Source organism: Dryobates pubescens, chromosome Z (assembly GCF_014839835.1).
Source record: "Dryobates pubescens isolate bDryPub1 chromosome Z, bDryPub1.pri, whole genome shotgun sequence".
Taxonomy (NCBI): Eukaryota; Metazoa; Chordata; class Aves; order Piciformes; family Picidae; genus Dryobates; species Dryobates pubescens.
The window spans coordinates 57,782,061-57,804,666 of NC_071657.1; the positions used below are offsets into that span (position 1 = coordinate 57,782,061).

At 42.6% G+C, this 22,606-nt stretch overlaps 1 protein-coding gene across 1 annotated transcript in view; it reads left to right on the forward strand.

The window, feature by feature from the left end:
- ARHGEF28 (Rho guanine nucleotide exchange factor 28) overlaps window positions 1-17,646 on the forward strand; it is a 113,652-nt gene extending 96,006 nt beyond the window's left edge. Inside the window, exon 34 of the mRNA XM_054177776.1 lies at window positions 16,556-17,646. Within this exon, the coding sequence (XP_054033751.1) occupies window positions 16,556-16,713 (158 nt within the window). The 3' untranslated portion in view covers window positions 16,714-17,646. The remainder of the gene's footprint in view (window positions 1-16,555) is intronic.
- Window positions 17,647-22,606: the final 4,960 nt, after the last annotated feature.

Sequence of the window (22,606 nt, forward strand, 5' to 3'; positions counted from 1 at the left end):
TGCAAAGCCCCCGCAGTGTGTTGCTAGAGCAGTCAGGGCTGGGAGCCTCTCCCCAGAGAGATGTGCCGTCACATTCCAGAACTGCATTTGTGATTTGGAGGGTGACACGTATTTTATGCTCTAATTCTGCAGTGCTTGAGTCTGCACAATTCAGACTTGCTTCTGTCATGCATCAGGAGCCACTGTATGGGGAGTAGGGAATGAGCAGAACACTAAAGTTCCCCCTGAAAAACAGTAAATGGCTCTGCACTTGGAAATGAAGTAAATCACTTGTTCCTATGCAATTTAAATCAAGCTGAGTGGTATGACTGTTTCATACAAAGAAGGTGATTTCCTTTTGGTTGGTTTTAATTTTTTGGCCATGCCTTTTTCCCCAGACAGTTTAGTAGAGTGTAAGATTTCTGACCTTGTGCCTCCATTTCCTGACAGCTCTGCAGGATATAGTCTGCTCTGATCACTGTGAAGGAAAAGTGGTAGAGATGCAATAAGGGAAAGACTAGAAATAATTTGAAAGTTAGGTGAAACTTTTAGTATTTTCAAGTGGATGAAACTTTCATGACATTTTCCTACATTTTTTCAACCAGCTCCATGTATAAAGTCTCATAATTGTCTTCCAAAAACCATTTCTTAGCATCAAGTCAAAACAGAACTAAGAAACAAATACTGGGTATGGTTTTACTGGAAAAACCCCCACCACTTACCAGCCACATACCTGGCTGTATCTTGCATACAGTAAGTTTTGTGTGCACACAAAAGGAATTTCTTGGGTTCAATTAATTTTCTTAGGATTATTATGCATCCTGTAAGAAGTCTGGTCTGTTAAAAACACCTTAATGAGAAGCACCACCTGAAGCAAGGAGCTAATCATGCTGCATTCTACCATATGCTAAGTACTATGCAATTTAACTTCATAAATATACTCAGATGGAAACAGCTACATTCCTCTACTGCATAATTTTCTATTCATATTTTCTAAAGTACTACATACGTCTCTTCACACAGATTCTTCACACCATGATTATATATCATTGTTTTATGTGTATGGGAAGGAACTCTATACTAAAGACCTTGGGGCAAGTTCCCACAAAGCTGAATCTGGCACAAGTACACTTGCTAGGAAAGGTGTGTCAGTCAACAGGAGGAAAATATGACGGAAAGAAAATTCTTTTAATGCTTTACACTAATGGTTATGAACTTAACCAGCATGGAAGAAGACAAGTGCTTTGGCTAACTAGGAATCAGGGGAAGTGCACGTTTTGTGTCAGACTAGACTGAGAACTGAATAAATTATTCTTTCATTTAATTGACATGTCAGGTTAACTAGCTGAAGTGATGCCTAAGGATTTATCTATGGATTCACCGCTTTGATTTCAGGGATCAGTGAAATTTTAATTATTTTAAGCTTTGAACAGCTTTGTTCACTGATACTGCCTTTATTTATTTTTTTTTTTTAATTCAGATTTAGCTACAGTAATTGAGTTGAAAAGAGATAGATTTGGAAAACTGCACTGCAACATGATTGTAGGAGATTTCCCCCCTCCACCCCCAGACATTTGCACAGTTAGCATGAGGGACCTCTGTGGCTCGTGTAGTGAAAAATATAGTTTAAATTTTTATGTGGAACATAGAAAAAAATGTGATCTCCATAAACACCCAAATGCAAAACCAGGGAGCAAAATGAGGGCTCTCCTCAAATAATGTGATTTTAATATTTTTTTAAAGGACATAAATTTGTACTTACATGCATACAAACAGATGAGGCAGTTTGATTTTAACAAAGTGAGCAGTTCTTAGTAGTTTTTGTCAAAGTGATTTCTAGAGACATAAAATGTTTACTGTGCAATAGAAAAAGGAAATTGCCCCAGAATCAATGCGTGGTATCCTATAACTCCATTTTTTCTTCTTATCCTTTATAACAAATTCTCCTCCTATTCCTTATTGCAGATTGTGCTCATGGTGGTTGTTCTATTGAACCTGTTCTTAAAACTGAGGATTGGATTCATGTGTTGTAGTTTCCGGTTGGTAATTTAGATGAGGTTTAGAACAATAGGTTTGTTTTTTTGACTTAACATTGATTATGTCCTAATGACATTGCATAAAAGTACCGGCATATTTTGCATCAGGGAGGTTGAGGATGGTGCTGTATGGGACTGGCTCTTTTCGCATACTTGGGTAAGAACAATTTCTTGAAGTCAGAAGAGGCATACCATGTAAAGCTGGTGCAAATGTGATAAAAAACAGGCAAAATATGCTTTGTGCTACAGTACATCTGAAGATATGCAAGCTGTTTCCACATGGTTCCAAGTCAGCACAGGATTTTGAAAAGGGGTGAAGCTCAGTAACTCCAGGCCTTATTCAGATAGGTGTAGTACTACTGCCAGTGTTGGAGGTGGTTAGTGGGATCCCATGTTGAGGACTGTGTTGAAGAATATTGCTTTCTTTGCTTGGAATCTGTTAAATAATGACAAACTTCCACAAAAAACAGTCACCATATGTCTTCATAATGTGACCCTTGTGAGTTAATTTCCCTATTACTGCTCCTGTATGAACTCTGAGTATGTGTGACTTGCTTGTCTTTTAGGCTGGAACACAGTTATACCCTGCACAGCACACACCTCCTACTTAAGCAGCATTTTTTGTAGCCAGTGGCAGGCCAACTACTCACCACATGCAGAATGGCATGTGGAGATGCTTTCCTATCTATTTTGATTTTTTTCTGGTACATTTCACAATGTTTTTAATAATGCAATTAAAAAAAACCCTTTTTGCCCTGCACAGTGAGCAAATTCTTTCTTTTGTTCTTTCACTTGAGAAGGAGAAAGGATGGAAATCTTTTAAAAAGTAAAGGATCTCAGGACTCTGGAGCTCCTGGTTTGTCAGGGAGCATCCTGAGCAGATGTGATATTTTTGGGCTGTTTTTCCTCCCCTCTTGTAATTGAGTAAATTCCAAATTGAGAACATGCAATTAATTCCAAATTACCCTTTCTGTGTTTACACAGACTGCTGTCTAGGTGGCCATAGTCCATTCAGTGTTCAACACAGGTCATAATGAAAGTAAAATTAAATGGAAGGGTATAAGAATAGGAAGTTGAGTAACATCATCACCCACGTCTCCCAAGTTCAAAATTGCATTGATTAGAACAAGTGAGATCTTTTATCTCTGCAACAGGTAACAGCAAATTTATCTCCTCTCCATTCCACAGAACAAAGAGTTTGTCCTCTGCTAAGAGACTTCAGTATCTGTGGGTTACTTGGTAGAACTGAATAACAGGGGGAGTATTCTTTTTCCTCTTAGGAATAACACTGCCATTTGTCTAAAGCAGGTGGCAAAAGGGATTAAATCACATTGCAGTGTGATACCAAAGCGAAAAATAAGTTGTTATATGTCATCTGCAATTAGTATACTTCAAGTAACACCTGCTTTTCAGTTCTGCAGCACTAGGGGTTTGTAATTCTGTTAGTAATTTTCTTATGTCAAAATACTTTCTCTCATTTCTGAACATAACCACAGTAGATGCAACAATATTACATAACCTTTTAATTAAAGCATTTGATGATATCTGGTTTTATTTTGTATGCTAATTTAAGTACAGAATTTCCTGTGTAATGCCTGTCTGATTTTGTTATTTCTAATATCTTCCATTTAGAGCTCATTCATTAGGAAGTAAGTTTAAAGTAGTACACATCTTTATGATGCTGAAAGGAGTGGAGAGATTCCCTTTCTTTTGAGGTACCGCTTGTGTTGGTGTAAATCTCCACACCATCCTCAGAGCGGTGGTTTATAGAGCCAGTGGAATTACTGGCATCAGTGAAACTGGAATGATTTCGATCATATCTCTTGCACACAGATCTATTCTTTACTCAGGTAAGGTTGTTCCAATAGATACAGGTCTCACAGGGAAGTAGAAGGAAGTTGCTGGAACCATAAATATTAGGAAAACCAGAAGATCCTGGGCAGGGCATCTTTTACCATTTCATTTGTGGTGAGGCAGCTGAAGCTCAGGGTTGTGCAGAAGTGTGGCTGTGCCACAAGTCCATAGGGAAAGAGCTGATCTCTCTGAAAAAGTAGTCGTGAAGTAGGAGTATCGCTAATTGTTTTTTGATGATACCTTGGGAGGTCTGTGTTTTCATCAGACAATGTGATCTGTGGGTGGAGACCTGGTGGCATGCCCTGCTTTAGTATATTAAAAATGTTTTGTATGTGTTTTGTAATGGTTAGAACCTGAAATAAATGTACAAGTATGAATAAATAATGCATCCCTAATGGATGGGAGAAGCTGTTCACGCATGATCAAATTTTGCAAGATACTGAGTATGCAAACACACCCTGTAAAGTCATGCAGCTGAATCACCAAATACATCTGCCTGGCTTGTTTTGAAAAGTACAACCTCATTTTAATTATTTAATATAATACTTTGCATATTCCACAAAATAGCCTCTAGTATGTTGTGTAAAAAGAATGAAGTCTTAGAAGCACAAAATCTCAGCAGTATCTACAATGAAATATTTATTGAGATGCTGGGGAAGATTGTCTTGTCTTTTACTGGCATTCATCACAGGAGCATCTTTCATACAAATTATATTTGCCATAGCCAAACTGCTGGGAAAGATTTAATGGAATATCATATTCTGTCATTCCAAATGCTGTAGAAAACTGTCCTTTGGGTTTAAACTTTTGGTGGGACAGTAGAAGATTGGAAACTTGGTGTCGTTATGGAAGTTGAATTTAGCCTAATCAAAATAGTAAGAATTCTAACAGTCACTTGCTGAGATTCCTTGAGTGTCCTTGAGTTTGATCTAGAGCTGGAACATGAGTGATGCAAAAATAAGTGTGATCTGGCTGTACTTGCTTAGGGTTTACCATAGAAAAATCAAAGAAACCTGTGTGCCTTTTAAAAGTAGTTGAATATATTTCCCATTAAACAATACACAACATACTGGGAAACGAGTGTATTTGGCAAGGGTGAAAGATTATTGGTTGTCTTTTTTAACTGAGGCTGAGAATTACAGGGTAGTTATTGCTGACAGCAAGAATGGCAGAGAATCTGTCTCCTCTGCAGAGAAACTTGCCATTACAGCATGGCTGCAACAGGAAGGAGATGAATGTCTAAGAAATGTTTTTGCATTACACACAGGCAATTTTGAACTAAAGGTGACAATGAAAGCAGGAGGGTGTTTTAAAACATAGCATCACTTTTTTTCTGCTGTGGAGAAGTAGCCTACTCCGTGGAGTGGTGGATTTGGATTGGTGCAGAGCTGCAGCGCATGAAGCTGGGTGGGCAGGAAGGCACTGGAGGGAGTTGGACCAAAGCAGAGCTGGCCACGATCTGCAGAGGCATATCTCTGGGACAAGAGAGAGAAAACTATTAGTAAAGTTAAGGTAGAAGGAGATGAATTTGGGTAAGACCAGTGTTACTCATAATACATACAAGAGGAAACAGAAAAAAAAGAATGTGTATCCAAGCACATTCCATGCACTGAAGAAAAGCACTTGGCTGAAGGGATGATGGCACGTGCTTATTTGATAATTGTGCTTTTTCCCTTGCTTTGATGTACAGTTTTCCCTTTAGCTTTTATGCAGACTGCTTTGACGGCAGTTACACGTTCACAGTGCACTTAGCAAACAATTAAAAAGGGCACCCATTGCAAAGTATTTGATCACACCCTGAAAATTCCTATATGCCTAATACAAAACTTGGGGACTGTGCAACCTTTAAATTTTTGCTGCCTTTTTTACTTAAGTGACTGCAAGAACAGAACATCAGTGTGTATACTTCTCACCAACCTAACAAAAAATGGTTTAAAATGGCTGTGCTATACTCAAAATGCAGTGAAATATTGGTAACTATTTTCCTGTGTCTTGAACCTCATGCTCACTCTTGCAGTAATGCCCATAGTTTTTCCTGCATTAATCGACAAGCAGCAGCTTCTATTAAAGCACAAGATTAGCATGTAATTGATGTAATTGATTTGAGACAGGTGCTATCCCCGAATTTTTGCTTTTGCAGAAATTCTGTGTATTGGCTTAGTGTGCTTCTATCACTTACTTTGAGTTTTCATCTCATCAGCTTTTATGAGTAAGAAGTGATGGATCTGGTCTGTTGTTGGGAAACTAGCATAAAACCCCCAAGGTGCTTAGCAGGAGACCTGAGAGTGTTTTAAAATGACATCACCCTTTGGACTTTCATAACAGAGTTGTGCCCTTTGTCTGCTCATGAAAATGTTTGCCAAAGTCCTGAGCGTGCTTCTTTGTGCTGTACCTGAAAGACTGACCAAAAGCTGGGCACTAAACCATTTGTTTGCCAATGTCTTTGATTTCATGTTTACTTAAAAGCAAAATCGTACTTTTAAAAAACCAACCCCAAGCCATCCATAAAATGCAAAGCGGAGTTAATCAGTACAATAACGTCTGTCTGCGGTAACAGAGAACGCGGAAGAGTAGTTTTGATGTGTAAATGTCCCCTTTGGTTTCAAAGGAACTGAATTCATGTGCCAGAGAGACTGCTTTTTCAGGGTTAATGTGAACTGTTTCTGTCTTGGAGGAGGAATGAGAGGAAGCTTCACTGCAGTGTTTTACCTGCAGGGTGCACTTTGGGAGAGCAGATGAGGAAGATGTGGGCGTGTGCTGTCCCGTGGCAGAAAGGGAAACTGGTTTCATTGCCGAGTCTTTGGAAATGCTATTTCGGCCTGTAACGTTATGGGATTTCTCTTTCTCCATAAAACATTAGAATAGAATAGAATTAACCAGGCTGGAAAAGACCTTTGTGATCATCAAGGCCAACCTATCATCCAACACCACCTAATCAACAGTGCCTCATCCAGTCTCTTCCAAAACACCCGCAGTGATGGTGACTCCACCACCTCCCTGGACAGCCCATTCCAATGACCAATCACTCTTTCTGTGAAGAACTTCTTCCTAACATCCAGGCTAAACCTCCCCTGGTGCAGCTTGAGACTGTGTCCTCTTGTTCTGGTGCTGGTCGCCTGGGAGAAGAGACCAACCCCCACCTGGCTACAACCTCCCTTCAGGTAGTTGTAGACAGCAAGAAGGTCTCCCCTGAGCCTTCTCTTCTCCAGCCTAAACAACCTCAGCTCCCTCAGCCTCTCCTCATAGGGCTTGTGCTCCAAACTCCACACCAGCTTTGTTGCCCTTCTCTGGACATGTTCCAGCAACTCAACATCTTTCCTAAACTGAGGGGCCCAGAACTGGGCACAGGACTCAAGGTGTGGCCTCATGAGTGCTGAGTACAGGGGCAGAATGAGCTCCCTGCTCCTGCTGGCCACACTGTTCCTGATCCAGGCCAAGATGCCATTGGCCTTCTTGGCCACCTGGGTACACTGCTGGCTCATGTTCAGCCTACTGTTGACCAGTACCCCCTAGGTCCCTTTCTGCCTGGCTGCTCTTTAGCCACTCTGACCCCAGCCTGTAGCACTGCATGGGGTTGTTGTGGCCAATGTGTAGAACCCAGCACTTAGATGTGTTACATCTCATGCTGTTGGACTCTGCCTATCTGTCCAGCCTGTCAAGGTCCCTCTGCAGAGCTCTGCCACCCTCTAACAGATCAACACCTGCCCCCAGCTTGGTGTCATCTGCAAACTGACTGGTGATGGACTCAATACCTTCATCCAGATCATCGATAAAGATATTGAATAGGATGGGGCCCAGCACTGATCCCTGGGGACACCACTAGTGACTGGCTGCCAGCTGGATGTGGCACCATTCACCACCACTCTGTGGGCTCAGCCCTCCAGCCAGTTCCTAACCCAGCACAGAGTGCTGCTGTCCAAGCCATGAGCTGACAGCTTGGCCAGCAGTTTGCTGTGGGGGACGGTGTCAAAGGCCTTGCTGAAGTCCAGGCAGACTACATCCACAGCCTTCCCACATCCACCAGGCAGGTCACCTGATCATAGAAGGATATCAGGTTGGTTAGGCAGGACCTGCCCTTGCTAAATCCATGCTGGCTGGGCCTGATCCCTTGGCCATCCTGTAAGTGCTGTGTGATTGCACTCAAGATGACCTGTTCCATAATCTTTCCTGGCACTGAGGTCAGGCTAACAGGCCTGGAATTCCCTGGTTCTTCCTTCTGGCCCTTCTTGTGGACAGGCATCATGGGACCTCTCCAGTGAGCCAGGACTGTTGAAAAATGATGGAGAGTGGCTTGGCCAGCTCATCTGCCAGCTCTCTCAGCACCCTAGGATGGATCCCATACAGTCCCATGGACTTATGAGGATCCAAGTGGCTGATTAGGTCCCTAACTACTTCCTCCTGGATCACAGGGGAACTATACTACTCCCTGACTCCATCTGCCAACTCAGGAGGCCAGTTGTCTGGATGAAAACCTATCCTGCTATTAAAAATTGAGGCAAGGTATTAAGTACCTCTGCCTTTTCCTCATCTTTAGTTACAATATTCCCCTCCATGTCCACTAAGGAGTGGAGGTTGTCCTTGCCCCTCTTGCCATTAATATATTTGTAAAAGGATTTTTTGTTCTCCTTCACAGCAGAGGCCAGTCTAAGCTCTAAATGGGCTTTTGACCTAGTGAGATCCTTAAACATTTCATGGGTAACCTCTGTAACCTCTCCTTTCTTCCAATGATGATACACCATCTTTTTTCCCTTTATTCATTCAGAAGCTCATTACCCATCCAGGCTGGCTATCTCCCCAGCGGCTCATCTTCCGGCACATTGGCACACCCTGTTCCTGTGCCTCCAAGATTTCTTTCTCTCAAGCAAGAGCACTGCTCACTGACTGCAGTTTGCTTTGACTTCAGCCTACAGGCCAAATGTCTTCTGCAGATCATGGGCTGGGGCCAATAGTTGCAGCCCACTTCATATGCACTCACTTTAGACACCTGAACAAAGGGACTTTCCCATGCTGACTGAAGCAGAGCTTCCCTGTGCTTCCCTGCTGCTGTTGTCAGTGGAGAGACTAGTTGCTGGTATACCCCTGGAGAGGTGTCCTGTGCTGGCACTGCTCTATTGGGCGGAGCAGTGGCCCTGTGCTGGCAGCTAGTCATGTTCCTTGTGATTCTTTGAAGGAATGGTATTTGGTGGTGGTGGGGGTTGTGTTTATTTTCTCTTGATCATTTGAGTGCAGTTGTGCTTAATGAGCTGGAAAGAAGTAGGTCAATAGAACATGTTAGTTGTTAGCAGAGTACCTGTTGGACCATGTGTGTGTCTGTCATTGACCATCTAAAGCTTCAAAGCTCAGCACAAAGACAGTTTAATAAGGAATTCATACCTAAATACATTAATATTAAGCAGAAGCAGACAGCTTGCAGGCAGTATGCCTTGCCAAGGTGAGACTGTGGGTATTTAATGCACAGCAAAGTTATGATTTTGAGTCAGACCTATTTTTAAGTCTCTCTTATTGATATGCATTAAAACTCAGCATGCCAACAATAGTTTAGAAGCTGTGTGCCTTAAAGCCAATATAACTGGTAACACAGCCATGTAAGTAGGTTAAAATTTTAAATGATTTCAACCTCGGAGCATGCTATGAACTTGATGTTATAGTATCACTGACAATGTCTGAGCTTGAGATGTTTTTACAGTTTTTTCTTTGATAGCACTGTGTTACTAATCAATATGAGATTAGTTCACTAGGCTTTAATAAAAGACAAGGTGACTGCATCATCACATGACTCAGCAACCTAGAGCTTTAAGAAAAGTATAAAATAAATTAGCCAGGACCATTATGGGGCTTTATGATAAGGAGTTTTAGCAGAATAACTGTAAATACTGTCTTTGCCAAGAATTTGGTCCAAACTCTCTAGACCAAACTTCTCCTAAAGAATTACAAGGAAAAACATGAAAACTGAATTGCCTTTTTTCTTTTTTTGAACTTGAGCCAACAATTAAAGAACAGAAGCATGCAGAACAGTGCCAGTTCCAGTAACTTTATCACGATCAAAAAAACCCAAGGTACGGATGTGTAGAAGAGTTGCGTTGCAGACCATACTCATCATAGACTTTGAATTCTTACTACTCTCAGGCTTGTATGTGGAAAGAAAAAAAAAATTAATTAATTTAATTTAATTTAAAAATTTAATTTAATTTAATTTAAAAATTAAATTAAATTTAAAAAAATAATTAATTAATGTCAAATCTATTGTGATCTAATTGCTCGGCTGTTTCTTGTGAAAAGAGCTCTTGTTCGTGAAGGTGCTCGTTTGCGTAGGAAATGCAGCTGCTGCTTTTTCATGGGGTTGGGCTGGGTAAAAGTAAATAGCAGCATTAAAATTCTCAGATTGATTTCCTGCCTTATTCAGTCAGCTGGGAATAGGATTAGGCTCCTCTTTCCTTCGTAGCTTCAGTGTAGCTTCCCAGTGTTTTTTGAGACCCAGTACCGAATCCAGTTCCTGTTACGAAATTAGATTTGCTGAAGTGAAAAGGCTTGGTTTCTCAGTTGTAGCTGAGCCCTTGACTCACAATGAAACTGTTGGGAACTGGCTTCATCAAGGCTTTTGAGAGGTATCCACCTTTTCTGTACCAAGTGGTCTGAATACACGCAACAGCAACAGTATCCTGGCTCTTTGAGGGCAAAGGGCTGTGCTGCCCTGGTCCAGTGCTGCTAAAAGGTGTTCTCTTTCTTTCACCGACAATCAGGTCCATAAACAACTGAAGTTGGGGTATGGAAAATCCATTTCAAACTGGGAGAGTCCTAGTAGGCACTAAAAAATCCTGAGCAAACCTGACCATAATGCCTTTCACCAGGAGGAAAGGGAGAGCGGAAGGTGCCTGGAGTTCCCTGAGGCATTGGCTGTTGCTAATAAATCTGCATGCAGACCACTGGGAGCATCATTAGGGGCAAAGAGATGATGCTGGATATCCTGATAAAAACTTTCAGTGGAGCTCATGGGAGTTAGGCTGCTATTTGCCCTGGAACTGTAATAGCAAATGAGAGCCTGTTAACCTTGAATTCCTTTGAACATTCGCAGGCTGGGTAGATTTAGCACTTTTTTTTAGGTGTCTGCTTGTGCTTTGCATCATTATGCATGAGTGCCAATAGGGGGATTAAATACAGCAGCTCTGCCAATTCAAATAGCTTTGGTCTGAAGTTGATGTGTCAGCTGTCAGTCCAGATGAATTTGGTGTAAAAACTAATGCCAGTTATTATAAATAAATGGTAAACCCTAGACCTAGCTCTGTATGTTATTTCCAGAGGACTAATGGTTTTGAGAATCGTTAACATATTTGCTGCTGGAAGTGGCCTAAATCTCTCTTCATGTAATGAAATTCTATTTTGTTGCAGTTTCTGTAAAATCTGTGTGGTGAGTTCTCCCATCCCCCCTCCTTTTTTCCCTCCTTCTTCTTCTTTTTTCCCCACTTTTCCCCCCCCCTTTTCTTCTCCCCCCCCCCCCCCCCCCCCTTTTTCTTCTTTCCCCCCCCCCCCCCCGCTTTTCTTTCCCCTTCCCTTTTTTGAAACAGCTGAGAATGAAGGAACCTGGCCTATCAAACTTGGCTTGACCTCAGTGCTGACCCAGCTTTGAACCTAAGGCTCCTAAGGTCCCTTTCAATTATTCTGTGATGCTGTGATACTAGGGTCAGAGATGAAGAAGGAAAAACTGAGGGCTTTCTGTTAAAAACAGAGACCTGAGCAGTTTTTTTGCCTGGAGTATTTCCTACTACCTTCATAATGTCTTCCTATCCTTCCCCTAATCATCATTGTGCGTATTCCAGGCTTACCTGAGGATCTCTGATCCTCGGGGAAGAGAAAGGCAGGGTGAAGGAGAAAGTCTGTGGCATTTATTTGATGTGGAAGTGCTTATATTGTATCACAACAGACAGAAGGTGAGAATCACTGTGACTAATGAGTTGTTTACTTGGCTTTTGTACTCCCCCTCCCCCTCTCCCACCACCAGGAGCTTGGTCTGTTTGGTTTGGTATGTATTGATCTCAGATTCCTGCAAATGCCATTGCTTTGTCCTTCACCTTTGGAGCAGTTTATTCGTTGTCACTAGTCCTGCCTTTTAGTGCTACAAGAAGGACAGGGTATAGTAGTTAGGATGTGGAAATGCCACATACAACACAAGCATATTTTTAGCCAGGAGCTGTCACGTCTCTGAGTTTGGACCCAAGATGCTGTTGGAAGAACTGAGGTCCACTTAAAAATTCTGTGAAAGCTGTCCCCATGTGCTGCAGGCCTGCACTCAGCTGTTTTTGCTATATTTAGGTTGCCTGGAAAGGTATTTCTATTTCGGGGAAGTTGCAATTGTGTGATATCTGTCCTCATGGTAACAGAGGAACTAATGGAAAATAGGAAGAAACTGGGATTTGGTTTTGATGTTGGATTTTGGCAGTATGTGCCTTCATGCATGAGACTATTTGTGATTTTCCAGAATTTTATAAGAAACAGCCTCTAAGTCATTGTGAGAAAGTTGGTGAAGGAGACAAGAGGGAATGTCTGTGTTTTCTTTGGTTAAAGAAATGGTCTCACATGAGATAAAAAGAAGAAAAAGCTGGACCTAAGTGTTGTTTTGTGCTGCAGTGTGGTGTTGCTGGGCTGATCAGGCAACCTGGCCCAAAATTACTGAAGTGCTCTTACAGATCACCTGATCTTCAGCCTCAAGCACATCCTTCTCTGCTGGGTAGTTTGACCAGCGCAACATTGAAAGAGTGGATTTTGCTGCTCTGCTGTTCATTTTTTGACTAGGATATACACGGTGCAGCTACGGATCAGGCTCTGGCTCTTCAGGAAGGAGTTACCTGGGGTATCATAGGAGAAGTAATTTTTGCATAACTGAGCAACAGTTACAAGGAGCATAAAATCCAGAGGCCAGAGTGCAGTGAGAAGACATTAATCCATGGGTGCTGCAGAAGTGTGAGGAAGCAGGGACCTTGGAGTCTCATGAGAAACCTCCTGGGCTGCATCTAGAGAGGTGTGGCCAGCAGGTCAAGGGAGGTGATTCTCCCCCTCTACTCAGCTCTGGTGAGACCCCACCTGGAGTACTGCCTCCTGTTCTTGGGCCCCTATTACAAGAGGGTTATGGAGGTGCTGGAAGGTGTCCAGAGAAGGGCCACGAGAATGATCAGAGGGCTGGAGCACCTCTCCTATGAGGACAGAATGAAGGAGTTGGGGCTGTTCAGTCTGGAGAAGGGAAGGTTCCGAGGTGACCTAATTGTGGCCTTCCAGTGTCTGAAGGGGGCCTACAAGAAGGCTGGGGAGGGACTTGTCAGGATCTCAGGTAGTGATAGGACTAGGGGAAATGGAGTGAAGCTGGAGGGAAGATTCAGGCTGGATGTGAGGAGGAAGTTCTTCACCATGAGAGTGGTGAAGCCCTGGAATGGGTTGTCCAGGGAGGTGGCTGGGGCCCCGTCCCTGGAGGTGTTTAAGACCAGGCTGGATGAGGCTCTGGCCAGCCTGATGTAGTGTGAGGTGTCCCTGCCCATGGCAGGGGGGTTGGAACTAGATGATCCTTGTGGTCCCTTCCAACCCTGACTGATACTATGATATTACTACGAAGGCCTTAGCTACAGCTAAGCTTTGTTAAAACTTGGGAAATCTTTCCTGTGCTTACATGAAGAAAGAATTGTCTTCCTTAGCTGTAAATGATCAGGTACAGTCACCTTCTCTTGTCCTTTCTGTACAAGAAGTGCAGGAGCAAAACAAGTGTGCAGAGCCCAGCCTGGTGAGGAGAGGTGCATGCGTGGGCAGTGAGAGCATGTTGGCGGAGTGCTGGTGAGGCAAGTGCTAGTCTGGTGGGTGCTGGTGGGGCAGACAAGTTAAAATCACAATGAAGGAGGCTCATAAAAGGCCAGTGTTCCTTATTTACCTAGGTCTTGATCCATGCTAATTTCTGGCTGGCAGACAGAATGGGCCTGGAGAGAGGGTGGAGAGGTATCCATGGGTGCCCCAGGAGGGCTTCTCAGCTGTTGCTTTCTGGTGTCTGTATGGATAATTTGTTTTCCTCTTTTTTTTGAGCATTGAGTAGTGGGCAGCAGCTGGTGCTGTCAAGGCTAGTTCTGGAGGTTTCTTTCTTGTTTTGGGGGTGTGTTTAAAGAGGATTCCCTCACCATTCCCCTGCTTGGGGCCACGGGCAGCTGGTTACCCCATGCTGCACTTGGGGGAGCTTGCGGGGAGGCTTTGTGGCAGCTGTTGCCGCTCTGCATAACAAGAACGAGTGCTGGCTGGTGTATTGGTCCCCTTGCTCCACTCTTCCTTCACCTGAGGTTGTTATGACCAATTCTGGCAGTTATGTCACCCTTCCTGAGCAATGGCTTTCAGAGCACATTGTGCTGCCTCCTGCAAGACATCAGCTGGTGTCCTGGCTCAGCTGCTTCTGGCGTGGCACCAGGCAGGGACACAGCAGGCACCCTCTCTGGTGGCAGGCTGCGTATGTCAGCTCAGGAACACATTGTGCTTTTGTTAGGGAGAGCCTGTGTTGAGTGCCACCTGACATGCAGCCAAAACCAGCCCCTTAACTCTCAGTTGATTAAGGACAACATTTCCATCCTGAGAGGCTAGCCACTCATCACCAGCAGCCCCTGGGCTCTTACCTCCTGGGCGCTCTCCTGCTGTTCAGGTTCTCTGGTTGCAGCACGTTTTTATTTTTTTCTTTAAAAAGGAGAATTAAAAGGCAGCCAAACTAGCAATAAATAATTTATTTTGATAGTGACAGAAGCTGATTTGTTCTTCCAGAACGCTGACAGTTTCCACTACTCAGCTTCGCTGCTTAGAGTTCTAACTGTTAATGAGAAATGGCTTGGAAACGGCTAATGTCTTCATTGGTGGAGCAATTACTGTTTAGTTTTGGTGGTGGAAAGTAACTACATATAAATTGTTTCTTTTCTATTTTTTTTTTTCAAATGTGTAGTTAGGCTTCTCCAGTTATGTACTTCATAAACTTTGGAAACAGATCTTTCAAATAAGTGCTTTATTGCCTGGTATTCTTATGCACTTGACTTTGTTAGGGTGCATAGACTCACAGGACTTACAAAAGAATATGAATATGGGTAAAATTACCCCAAAAAACAAGTGTTTAGAAGTTGAGGACCTTGTACTGGTAGGGTTTTTTTTTTCTTTAATTTTCTAATTTTTTTTTTTTTAAATAAATAAAATGGAAGTAACCAAATTGTAATCTTTTTCTAATATGGCTGTCAAAAAGAAAGAAATGTAGAAGTGATCTTTAATGAAGCAGGGCTCTTAGATTGTTAGGGAATCCTGTAAATAACTCAACAGCAATCAAGACTTACTCTGGATTTCCACCAAGAAAGAAACTTGATCCTGTGAATCCAGTGTAAAACAGTAAAAGCGAGGGAATTCACAATTAATTTTCTTCACAACCTGTATTGTCTCACAATGAGCAAGCACCTCTTGTCTGTAAACACCTTGGCCCTGCCACCAACCCTGCTGTTTCAGCAGCAAGTATGTATGTGGCTTATGCTAGGAGCCAAAGCCCCAGAGCCTGTGTGCTCCCCCTTCAACTGTGTGAATATCAAAGAGAAGACAATGCTGTAAGCAGATGCAGCCATAGATGTGTTCTCACATGCCCATTGCATAATCATCTCCCACCACTACACACAGACATGGTGAGGAGCAACCAGGGAGACCAAGCTTTGCAGGGTGCCAGCAACCCTATTCTGCCTTAAACTCCTGCCTTGGGGAACTAGACCAGTGAAAGCCACATGTGCTGAGTGTGAGCAGCTGTCATTTTAAATTGTCACCAGTGTGGTGGGTTGAGAGAGAAGGCCCAGCTACAATGACATAGGGTGTAAAAACCCAAGTATTTCCTTTGTAATAGATTTTTGTTGCACGTATGTATGAGAACTGGTAGCGACCAGAGCATGTGTGAAATGTCTTTTTAGCTCTTTACATAAATGACCAAAGGACTCCAGAGCTGAGGTTGCTTGGACCTGGTGTTACCTGTGGAGGAGTGTCAAGCTCCCTTGTTTCCAGCAGAGTCCTTCTTGAAGTGGGAAGAGTGAACAATTAACCCTACATATGTACTAGCAGAGGTTGGTTGGGCCAAGCCTACAGTGAGCAGTATTGCAGCCTGTCCAACTACTAAGGTATTGGTGCTGAGGGCTTCTTGTGGTACAGAAAGCTGAGAAAACCCAATTGTGGGTTTTTGTTTTGTTTTGTTTTAAAGTAATGCACTGGTCGTCACAAAAGCCTTCAGAGCTCAATGCTGGGGAAAAATTACCCAATCCTCTGCATTTATGGGAGAAAATTGTTAAGATTAAAAAAAAAAAAAAAGAAGATCTTTGTGAAATAATTTCTTAGTATTTGGGTGCAGGGATTATCTCCATGTCCAACCTCTGTCTGGTTAGTGAAGTATGGGTATGAATTTCTTTCACTGTAAAAACAATGACAGTGATCATCCCTTGCATGACAATAGACAGACTCAAACAGATTTCAGCAAATTTGGGTAAGGTACCTGTGCTGGCTGTGGTATAATTTGTAATACAGCATCATTTTTCTTTCTAGACAGGTGAAGCAAACTAGAAAATGGTGCTAATGAAAAAAAAAAAAAAAGTCAGAATTTGTTTTTTCTGATGCTAGAGGCATGGCAGAAGATGCACTGTCACATGTCCTCCTCTTCTGCCTTACAGATGTGAATGCATTGCAGACCCAAAGTCCCCAAACAAGCAGTCCAGACCAGGGATCCATCCAGCCACCACAGGTAGATGCACTGCTGCTGAACCACCAGCCTGAAACGCTACAGGATGCAGAAAGTGGAGGCAGAGTAGAGAAGATTGTTTACCTCTGATGGCTTGTTTTCTAATCTTGGTAGCACTTTGGAAATATAATTGTGTTTGCTTTTCTAAACAGCCATAGTTGCTTTCTGTATGACCAAATGGCTTTATGGATAGAATTTATTTTTCAATGCAAGATTTTCCCCATAGTAAACATAACAATTAAGTTATTCTGAAGCCTTAAAAAGCATATAATCTTTAATTTATGACAGGATTTCATATGTTTTGCAAGAAGCAGTAGTTAGCAGGGGAGACGTAATGTTTTGGAATTGCTAAGATGCCAGCAAGAGCTGTGAAAACTAGGGTTGATTTTCCGCTGAGTCTTCTTTTTGAAAGAGCAAGCTAAGAGAGATGGGCCTGCTATTTGAGATTTCAGAGTATGAGTCAGTAACCTTCTAACAGTTGTGATATAACATGAAAAGACAGCAATGTTAGAATGATGGCGATAATCTTTGTTGAAATGTACTACATATCCTTAATTATCAGGTTGTTTTCCTTGTCCTCTGGCTCAGGAACTGCTCAGAAGAGGATGCTTTTTATAGTTTCAATGTAATTGCATAATTGTAAGTGTATGTTCATGTCCTGAAGCATATCATCGTTTTGGTAGTATTGCAGAGATCATTTTCTATGCAGAGATGCTGTAAATCAGTTTGTTATTATATTATAACTGTACTTCATTTCAGTAAGTGCCCTTGCACATTAAAATTCACCAGATGAGACCATCTCTCTGCTCAAAAGGGGATAAATAGTAGGCTTTTAGTTAACAGAACCCTCCTGAAACTCCTCTGCTTTCCCATGTAGGAGCCAGCTAGGTTCCTGCTTTCAGGTTCTGGAATCATCTCTGTATTAGGCAGTAAGAAACCAAGACCTGTTTTGTGCCTTTTTGTCTTTCAGAAGTATTTGTACACTTACCTTGAAATAAAGTTCTGTTCATTTCTGCAAAACTGTACATTTGATTCATTGTTAGATTCTTCAAGTAAGTTTGAAAACAGGAAGAAAAAAAAGAAATCTCCTTGCCTGGTTTGTTCTTTGCCCTGCTACAGATATGCCTGCCTTGGTCTAGCACACCCAGAGCTGTGCTTCAGGCACCTCATCGGAAAGACCAAGGATGTGTCCATTTGAGCACTCACAGGTAGCCATCTGGACTGACCAAGTTCTGCTGGGTGTGGTTGGTGGGACTGGCAGTGATGCAGTGGGGATGCAGCTGCACAGCTCACAAGGCAGAGAGGTGCAGAATTGGCCCTGCCCATTTGTCTGGATAAGCCCCAAGTGTTACATGGTTTCTGTTTTACCATTCGACTTACGATATGCAAAACTTTTGCAGGGTGTAGAGTTTTAGGTAGCAGATTTTTGACAGCAAGTGTTTCCTGCTGCTGGAGTCTCTTTGAGGAACAGGTGTGCTGTTGGCAATATTCAATGCAGAGGTTTCTGTGCTGCATTACTGGGCTGCCAGACTAGCTGTTCTGTTGGTATCTCAGCCTAACAACTGACCGACCAACCTTGAGGAGCAGAACCTAATCCCCAGGTGGTATTTATTGGTGTGCCAGTGTCATTAGGGGAAGACTGGGCCTCCAGATGTATTTTCCAGTTTCTGTTTCCAGCCCTCAAGACTTCTGAACACCTGACAGCACTTAGTTTAACACATCTCCTTATAGGAGAAAAAACTTGTAATTTCTGGAAATGCTACCTTCTTTGTTTTTCACAGACTAAAATGAAAATGGGAATCCAGCGTCTCTTGAAGGTCCCACAGTAAGGACAGTCCACAACCCATCTATTTACCAATCAGCAATGAAGCCAGGATTGCCGTCTGGACAGCTTTTTGGCAAATTTCTGGATAGCCAAACCAGTTTCTTGGGATGCAGTATGTCCCAGGATATGTGCATTGCCCAGTGACCAGTGGGAAATTGGGAGGAAAATGAGTAGTTTTCTCCACAATTACTCTCTCTGCATTTTATTATTCCTTCACTGAAACATCTGGTATTGGCTACTGTGAAATCCAAGTTTCTGAATGGATAGCTGCTGTCCCAGCCTGATGTGGGAATTTCCATGTACAGGTCTTGCACCTGGGAGAGGAAGAAAGGATACCACTTCTCTCATCAGTTTTAATTGAGTGGCAAAGAATCAAAAAGAGGATCATTGTGACTTCAGCTGTTGTGCTATTTCCTCAAGTCCCCTGACACCAGGCAGCACCTTATTTTGCTCACCTGTTTTTGTAGTAAAAGCTCTGGCACTTGAGGAAGGCAAAGGCAGGAAACAGGTGGCCTCTAGATTTAGTTATTTTAATTGCAGAAAACTGTTTAAACTATAGGCTAGTATGGTCTCTGCAAGTGCTCTTTATAGCAGAATGCATTATGCACACCTAAACTCTGTCCATCGTTTAAGCATATCTTAATACTTCACAGTATCCCCAAGGTTGGAAGAGACCTCAAAGATCATCAAGTCCAACCTGTCACCACAGACCTCATGACTAGACCATGGCACCAAGTGCCACGTCCAATCCCCTCTTGAACACCTCCAGGGACGGTGACTCCACCACCTCCCTGGGCAGCACATTCCCATGACGAACGACTCTCTCAGTGAAGAACTTTCTCCTCACCTTGAGCCTAAACTTCCCCTGGTGCAGCTTGAGACTGTGCCCTCTCGTTCTGGTGCTGGTTGCCTGAGAGAAGAGACCAACTCCCTCCTGGCTACAACCCCACCTCAGGTAGTTGTAGACATCAATGAGGTCTTCCCTGAGCCTCCTCTTCTCCAGGCTAAACAATCCCAGCTCCCTCAGCCTCTCCTCATAGGGCTTGTGCTCAAGGCCTCTCCCCAGCCTTGTTGCCCTTCTCTGGACATGTTCAAGTGTCTCGTTGTCCTTCCTAAACTGAGGGGCCCAGAACTGGACACTGGACTCAAGGTGTGGCCTAAGCAGTGCAGAGTACAGGGATACTGAGCAGAATTTAAATGCAGGCTCAGTGAGACTCAGGTGTTTTAGGAGGCTGCGTTTTCAGTCATTGTCTAGGCATAAACTAATTATTTTTTAACTAGAAAAATACATACAGAAGGTCTCCCTTTCACCTTTATTACATTATTTTGAAATGGTCTTATTTGCAAGGCCTGTTTTTAAGTCATGCCACATTTTGTGTTTTCTTTTTGCCATGCTCAAAATTGAATTTAGGCATTCATTTCAGTGTTTAAATTAAAGGAGCAGTTGCTGTGCTGTAAATCTCTGCTGGGCTTTCTCTTAATGTTTTCTTGCCTTAAACTTCCTTGCATTATTTAACAAAGAGGGCATTCCTTTAGTGTAATGCATAGACTTTGTCCCACATATTTGCTTTAATGTTACAGAGTAGTAAACGTGTATCTAACAACTTAAGGAGATTTTAAAAGACAACTCACAATAAAGCTTTTTTTTGGCAAATCTATAAAAATAATAAAGGGTTCATCAAGGACTCAAGAATGATCTGGATTATAGAGTCATAGAATGGTCTGGATTGGAAGGGACCTCTGAAGGTCATCTAGTCCAACCCTCTCTGCAGTAAGCAGGGACATCCTCAGCTAGATCAGGCTGCCCAGAGCCCTGTCAAACCTCACTTTGCATGTCTCCAAGGATGGGGCCCCAACCACCTTCCTGGGCAACCTAGATCCAGAACCTTGGATTTATTCATTCAGTCATTTAGAGAATGGGGCCAGAACAGAGCAAATGCTTTACTTGGCTACCCTTTGAGTATTAAGGTGAGCAACACATTAACCTGCATTTTGAAGACACTTCTCACAAAGCTCATCCAGGTAATTTTCAAATGACTAAATGAAATACAAATTAGGTTCTCAGCAAAACTCCTCAAAGATTGTTTACTATAAAGTGATTAAACATAAATAAATGTTAAGATTTGCCATATAAAGAATGTGAATAATTTTATTTAGAGTTCCCTTTGAGCTGCATTAATTTATATACTGTCCATTTAGGTTTAAAAGAGGTTTTTCATTGCTTCTTAATCAAGTAGGTGTCAAATCTGAAATGTGCCATAATGCCAGTAAGATCGTGGTCATGCTGTTGTCCATTCAGAGAAGAGTCCTAGCTGTGATAAGTACAACTTGCTCTGACTGAAATTAGAAAGCAAAGGAGAGCTGTACATGGGGCAGTTTTCCTCATGTATTTGATGGCTAATGGAAAAGCAGCATGACTTCTTGGATACCTTCTAATGAAGATTCTGTCTGAAAAGAATTCCACCCCCAAATCCTTCCCATCCAAAGCCTTCACTGTGCCCAGTTTGTGTTAAGGAGTGTACTGCAGTAACAGCTTGGGTGTCTACTCTTTCTTATTGAATTGCAGTCACTTGTGACTTCTTTTTCACACAATAAATTAGTGTATTGGTTTTAGTCTTGTCCCTAGTAAGGATCTGTATGTAGAAGCACTGCAGAAGTAGCTGTGAATAGTCTTGCTTTTATCACAGTATCACAGTATCACAGTAACTAAGGTTGGAAGAGACCCCAAGGATCATCAAGTCCAACCTGTTCCAACAGACCTCACAACTAGACCATGGCACCAAGTGCCACGTCCAAGCTCCCCTTGAACACCTCCAGGGACGGCGACTCCACCACCTCCCTGGGCAGCCCATTCCAGTGACGAATGACTTGCTCAGTGAAGAACTTTTTCCTCACCTCGAGTCTAAGTTATCTTAGTTATATGGACATTCTAACCTCCAAAAGAGTTTTCCTGTTTCACATGCTGCCAGATTCTGAGATAAGACACTGAGAATAACCTGAATTCAATGGAGTAAATTTTACATTAAGCCTCCCTTTGGCAGGTTGATGTGAAAACAGAATATTTAATTTCTTCACTGTAAGGATAACCTTGCTGGCATCAATCTAAAGTGTTCTCATTAATGAAGCCCTTTGCTCTGCCAAAGTGGATCATAGAACAGACTAGACTTCTTGTATCAGGAGATCACCAAAGACTAAGAGAATTGTGGAGGAACTTGAAAGTGTTTTGTGGGCTATGATGGTGAAATGGTCCAGATACATTGTTTGGGAATGGCAGTGTTTTTCACTGACATGAAGACCTGTGTTGGCAGAAGCTCTATGCAGGTCAGTAGTTCCCAAATTCCTAGAGCGCTCTGTTTCCTATCCTGGGAATCAGCTATTCAGAAAAGTCTTCCTCTCCTTACTTCCTTGGTCTGAGGTTCAGATAAAGAATGTTCCCACTCCTGACATGAAAACACTCTGCCACAGACAGGCCTGCAGCACCTGCCAAATTCCAAGATGTAATATCCTGGGTAGAGACCAGGAGGAGAGAAGAGAGACATAAAAAAGGCATTCTGGGTACAGAGAAGTCAGGAAAAGTGTCCTGTACCATGGGATCATGTATGTACAAATGTGATGGTGAAATGTGCAAGTTGAAACAAAGAATTTTTTGTGTGAAGACTGTGTAACAGACCCAAGGGAACATATTTATCAGCTTTTTATAGATCTGCCAAACCATGCCTACAGGAGCTGTGCAGAAGTGTGAACCCTTTGCTAACCCAGGTTACCAGTGTTAGCAATAAAACCCTGCATGGATGAGCAATCTCATAAACTGAAGACAGCTTGTCAAGACCAGTATGAGTCACCTGCCCTCTTGTTCAAGTGTGTGCTGGGGTGAGCTTTACCTGGAGTCTAAAAGCCCAAACGATTACAGATTGAGAGTCTTCCCTATCTCCCTTTCCTGATAAGGTAAAACAAATCAGGCAGGGGAGAGAAGAGGTAAGATTACAAAACAAAATGGTCTAGAATCTATTTAGAAGTCTGTATATATATATATCAGTAATGGGGGAGGTTACAGAGGTATAGGGTAAGGGTAAATAGAAAAATATACAAAACCAAGCCCAGCTGGCACTGGATTCCCTGGATGCAAGTGGATTCAGTTCTTTAGAAAGCACAGATGCA